This window comes from Diachasma alloeum, unplaced genomic scaffold (genome assembly GCF_001412515.2).
Source record: "Diachasma alloeum isolate Michigan unplaced genomic scaffold, Dall2.0 Dall_scaffold_00305, whole genome shotgun sequence".
Taxonomy (NCBI): Eukaryota; Metazoa; Arthropoda; class Insecta; order Hymenoptera; family Braconidae; genus Diachasma; species Diachasma alloeum.
Genome location: NW_021680444.1, coordinates 314,480 through 320,375, shown reverse-complemented (window position 1 = coordinate 320,375; position 5,896 = coordinate 314,480). Strand labels below are relative to the sequence as shown.

The 5,896-nt window shown below is 45.8% G+C and overlaps 1 protein-coding gene across 1 annotated transcript; it reads right to left on the bottom strand.

Annotated features, from left to right (window-relative positions):
* Positions 1-3,592: 3,592 nt before the first annotated feature.
* On the bottom strand, positions 3,593-4,279 carry LOC107039704. The gene is made up of 2 exons (XM_015259463.1): positions 4,142-4,279; positions 3,593-3,946 (listed from the first exon to the last, which is right to left on the bottom strand). Exons 1-2 carry the CDS (start codon positions 4,277-4,279, stop codon positions 3,593-3,595), a joined length of 492 nt encoding a protein of 163 aa, XP_015114949.1.
* Between the last annotated feature and the right edge of the window lie 1,617 nt (positions 4,280-5,896).

Here is a 5,896-nt window from a genome sequence, read left to right as displayed (position 1 = left end):
CCCACATCTGAGATTTCCTACATTCGGGCCCCCCTCTTGTATAAGACCCACTACACCCTTTCAATACTTCGGTCACGAATTCTGAGGTCAACCTAAAAATTTCTAGAAATAAAAAAGTCAGATAATAATAAGAGTCCGAAAAAATAAGGGTCAGGAAACGTCTTCAACATAGAAAATATCCTGTAGTCTCTAAAAACCGAAATTCACTGCCGTTCCACGTTGCTCCGCGGCCCGTTGGGCCCCACGTCCCGTTTAACCCCGCATTCCATTCTGCCCCACCGTTTCACTTTGTCCCGCCCTGTCTTACTTGATTTTTTATCTCAAAAATAAAATTGATAAATGAGTAATTATCCATTGAAATAGACAAGTCAGATAAAATATTTGAATTTTGGTAGCCATTTTGAATTTTCCATTGAAATAGACAAGTCAGATAAAATATAGGAATTTTGATAGCCATTTTGAATTTTCTCCGCCACTAACAAAAATTGGGCTGAGATAGGCCACTTAATTACAGCTACCGACATGGGTGGCACCAGTGAGTGAATCCCCCCCGATTGAACCTGACTTTTGGAGATTTTGACCGTCGGAGACATTTGCCGTCGGGGACTTTGACATACACCACAAAAATAGTTAATATTATTATTTGGCTCTAACCCCTCGCCCACCCCCCTTCCGCCCGACTGTCCAAAAAATAATAATTATCGCAAATAATTGATATTATTATTTGGCTCTAACCCCTTCGCCCCCTCCCACGCCGACGCTCTGTTAGAAAAAAATTATGAAAAATAATTAATATTATTATTTGACTCTAACCCCCTCGCCCCCTTGCCCTCCGCCCCTCTGCACCAAAAAAGAAAAAAAATTTATCAGAAATATTTAATATTATTATTTGGCTCTAACCCCCTCGCCCGCCGCCTTCCTCCCCTCTGCTCCAAAAAAAAAAATTTCATCAAAAATAATTAATATTATTATTTGACTCTAACACCTCGCCCATCCCCCTTCCGCCCCTCTGCTCCAAAAAAGAAAAAAATTCTATCATAAATAATTCATATTATTATTTGACTCTAACCCCTCGCCCACCCCCTTCCGCCCCTCTTCTCCAAAAAAGAAAATTTTTATCAAAAATAACTAATATCATTATTTGGCTGTAACCCTTTCGCCCCCTCCCCCTCCGCCGCTCTGTTCGAAAAAAGAAAATTATCAAAAATTATTAATATTATTATTTGACTCGAACCCCTCGCCCCCTTCCCCTCCGCCCCTCTGCCACAAAAAAGAAAAAAAATTTATCAGAAATATTTAATATTATTATTTGGCTCTAACCCACTCGCCCACCCCCTTCCACCCCTCTGCTCCAAAAAAGAAAAAAATTATCAAAAATAATTCATATTATTAATTCGCTCTAACCCCTTCGCCCCCCCCTCCGCCCCGCTGTTTCAAAAAAAAATTGACAAAAATAATGAATATTATTATTTGGCTCTAACCCCTTCCACCCCTCTCCCTCCGCCACACTGGTCAAAACAAAAATTATCACAAATAATTAATATTATCATTTGGCTCTAACCCCTTCGCCCCTTCCCCCTCCGCCACTGTTCCAAAAAAAAAATTATCAAAAATAATTCATATTATAATTTGATTCTAAACCCTCGCCGCCTCCCCCTCCGCCACTCTAGTCCGAAAAACAAATTATCACAAATAATTAACTATGACCCCTCGCGCCCTCCCCCTCCTCCACTCTGCTCCAAAAAAGAAATAAATTTTATCAGAAATATTTAATATTATTATTTGGCCTTAACCCCCTCGCCCACCCCCTTCCGCCGCTCTGCTCAAAAAAAAAAAATTTATAAAAAATAATTAGTATTGTGAGATTTTCCTTAATTTATATTAACAATAATTCCTGAAATGAGGATCTGGGCAATTAAAGAAAGAGGACAAATAAGGGATATTCTAAGAAAATCAACTGTATTTCCTTTAATTACAAATTAGATCGTCAAGAGACGTTAATGAGGCCTTTTCATGAGATCTAGGGGAGTGGGGGAGGCCAGGCAACTTTTGTACATGTAAAAAGAGGGATGATTCTAAGCAAAACAAAAGAGAAGAAGCTAATCGTGTCTAGGGAATTGTAAATGATATCAATGAAGTAATAATTAATCCGATTGGACTCTAAGGGGACTATTCAGAATAAAGTATAGGCTCACCGTTGGGGGTAAATACTTGGGGAACACGGGAATAATGGGAAAAGGGGAAATGTATCTCGTACTCACGACCACGTGGGTGCAACTCGGGGACTTCCGGGTGGCACAACAAAATACTCAATAATTCCAGGGGGGTTTTCTCCAGAGTTTGAGCCTCCGCTCCAACTGGACGACTCCTGGATTCCAATCCCAATGGCTGAGAGGTGCACTAGGATGCACGCCATTCTCCTCTGTTATCAATACTTCTCCAAACACAAAATTACGGGGCTTCTCGGGGAATACTCTTCGGGGCACGTGGGAATACTCGAGGCGGCTGTGTTACGAGTGAATTCTTTCTTCTCTTCTTCCTCTTCTCTTTTGTCGCGATTTCTTCGCATTTCTCCGTATTTCTTTGTTTCCTTCATTCGTCAGATTTCGTACTTGATCGTCACCTGACTTAGATCTCTGCGGGGGGTCAGGGAATATCACACAGGAGCGTAGTCACCTGGGCTGTTGATGATGCGTGTTTTTGAGGGGAGTCTGTGGGTATCCTTCCAGGGGGTTTTGGTTAGTCCAGTTCATAGGCCGGTGATGTTGACTTCCTTCGGGTGGTCTCGCCTCTGCTTCCAGGGGGAAAGGTAAGGGGGGGCGAGGAGAAATATTGGGAAGATAAGGTGGCCACCAGGTGCGGGAATAACAGTTGCGGGAATTTAATATTAGAGGGCTGAGTGCGTTGGGGAAAAATGTGATGTAAAAATAATGAAAAATAAATAAATGTGTCTCGTTACAATATTACTATTTGACTCTAACCCCCTCGCCCCCTCTCCTACCACCACTCTGTTCCAAAAAAAAAAATTATCCAAAACAATTTATATTATTATTTGACTCTAACCCCTCGCCCACCCCTCTTCCGCCCCACTGCTCCAAAAAAGAAAAAAAATTATCAAAAATAATTAATATTAACTTCCCGATCTATCGGGTAGTTATAGTAATGACCCCGGACATCGAATGGGGAATTTTCATGATTTGTCCACGTTTCTTGATGTTTAGAATCATTTTCAATTTTGAAGAATGTTCGTATGAGGGTGTGTTTTTTTTTCTACGTCATGGTCTTGAAAATGCTCTTTACGTACGTTGTGCCCAAGTCGATGAGGTCTTGACGGAAATGACCACGAGCCCAGGTCTCACTCCCGGTTATTGAGACCTGCTTTCAGCTCGGCAAATTGGCAACCCATACGGACTAAAAAACAGACAACGACCCTGCAATTCTTCACTTTTCCTTCCCCTCGCGGACCCACCGTTAGGTATTACTTCGCGAGGGAAGACTCAGCTATTTGCTCTTCCTTCTTTGAACTCAATGTACGTCCCCCTTCCCTGCTGAGATGTTCTGTGTAGGTAGGAGGTTCCATTGGGTTCTGTGTCTATTCTGCAGATTTACGTTTGCGTTCCTCATTCCTGAGCTCCTTCATGACCGTGGTCGCGAAGTTACGCGCTGCTTCCCAAGCTGCCTGTGATGACAGTAAAACTTCCATCAGGTTCTCAGGCAGAGTCTGCCTTCCATGTGTTGCCTCCCAGCTGCTCCGGGCCTCACTAAAACGTGGGCATATTAAGAACACGTGTTCTGCCTCCTCGTCTACTCCTAGGCATGTCGGGTACTTCGGAGAATCTTCGTATTTGAATTTGTAGAGATAGGCCCCAAAACACCCACGCCCCGCGAGCATCTGTGTCAGGTAATAATCAACCTCTCCGTGTTCATGATTGAGCCAGGCATCCACCTTTGGGATCAGGCGATGAGTCCATCTCCCTTTGGTTGATGTGCCTCAATTCAGCTGCCATCGGCGTATGCTGCCTAGTGTCTCTTCTGCCGCCAGTTCTTCGGTGCTCAGCGTTTCTGATCTCTTCCGCTGGTAGAGGGCTCTTCGTTCCATTCCTAGTAGCTCTATCGGTATCATTCCGGCGATGACATATACCGCATCCTCAGATATCGTCCGATATGCACTTGCAACTCTAAGGGCACTCAGCCGATAGACTGGTGCGATCCTGCGGCATGCTTCTTGCAACTCGAGTGCGTCGGGCCAGATGGCACTGCCATATGTAAGCACCGACATTACGACTGAAGACAGCAACGCTCGTCTTCTTTGCTTAAGGCCACCGATATTAGGCATGAGGCATGATAAGCTGGATCTGACTCTAGACGCCTAGGCATCTACATGCACTGCCTGCTGCTTAAAGTTGAGTCGGGTATCGATCATCGCCCCCAGGTGTCGGATGAATGGCTGGGATGTAAGTTCGTTATCGCCGACTCGCAGCGGCTCGTGATGAGAACTGCCTCGGTCTTGTGCTCAGCAAGCTGCAGCCCGACTGAGTCCATCCATCGTCTAATACGCATCCATCGTCTCCTCCAGGGTTTTAGCCACGATAGTTACCGCCACATCATCACCAAAAGCGACGAGTCGCGCTCCGCCTGGTAGCGCCATCTTCAGCAACCCATCGTACACGACGTTCCACAATAGAGGGCCCAGCACAGATCCTTGAGGTACTCCTCCAGTGACTCTGTATTCCCTCGGACCAGCCTCTGTATCGTACTTGAGTATTCGATCTGTGAAGTAGCTATCCACCATCCGTCATAAGTATTCCGGTACGTGCATTCCGGCCAAGGCTTCCAAAATGAGGCTCCACCTGGTTGAATTGAATGTATTCTTGATGTCTAGTGTTGCCACTAGACAGTATTCTTTGGTGCCACCTTTCCATCCCGTGCCGGAAATTGCTCGTTTGGCGGTCTTGACGACGAGGTGAATAGCATCAAGCGTTAAGCGATATCGCCGGAAACCACATTGGTTATCGGCCAGCAGGAGGTCGACGACTTCTTCTATTCTTCGATGGGCAATGCTTTCCAGGATTTTGCCTGCCGTATCCAACATGCAGAGTGGACGATATGATGATGGTTCGTCAGGCGGTTTCTTCCCTTTGGGTAAAAGCACGAGTCTCTGCTGCTTCCTCTTGGTAGGAAAGATGCCCTCTCGAAGGTATGCATTGTATGCATCCAGGAACAGCTTCGGTGCTGCTTTAATGGCCGCTTTAAGAGCGATGTTGTGTACTCCATCAAGACCAGGGGTCTTGGTGTTTCCCACTCTGTCGCAGGCTTCCAGTAGCTGCTCCAGCGTAACTGGTGGAATCGACTCCACATCGCATTCATCAAGATGTTGTTGGGCCTTTTTCGGCTGTTGCGGGGACAAATCCGTGACGATCTTCTCCAGGAGATGGGGGCACGATGGTGATGGCATCGGCTGATTCTTAAGCCGTGTCATGACCACCTTATATGGTCGGCCCCATGGATCACGGTCGACCTCTTCCAGGAGCTCGTTCCAACAGTTCCTCTTACTATGCTTGATGGCCTTGGTGAGCTTTCGCCGAGTCGCTCTATACTTTGCATCCAGGGATGCAAAAGTCGGCTTCGTCCTTGCGCGTTGTGCAGACCTCCTTGCTGAGATGCACTCCTTGCGGAGATTCGCGATTTAGTGATTCTACTAGTGCACCGGCGGTCGTTGGTGCCCAGCGGATTGCCTAGCGGATTGGTGTCCAATGCTACCAGCTATGTGGTCAGCTCAAAACTACTCACTTGCCAACCAATCGAGTTTCTTTTCCTCGTTGCCAGTCTTGTTCTCTCATTTGGTGTTACCTCCCATAGTAAAGCTCGATGATCACTGGCCATGTAGGTGTCACTC

Excerpts from the sequence above, each read along its gene's own strand:
- LOC107039704 (XM_015259463.1), bottom strand. The coding sequence starts at position 4,279 with ATGTCGGTGCTTACATATGGCAGTGCCATCTGGCCCGACGCACTCGAG. Across the intron at positions 3,947-4,141 it reads GGACGATATCTGAGGATGCG|GTGGATGCCTGGCTCAATCA; the intron begins GTATATGTCATC and ends CTGATCCCAAAG.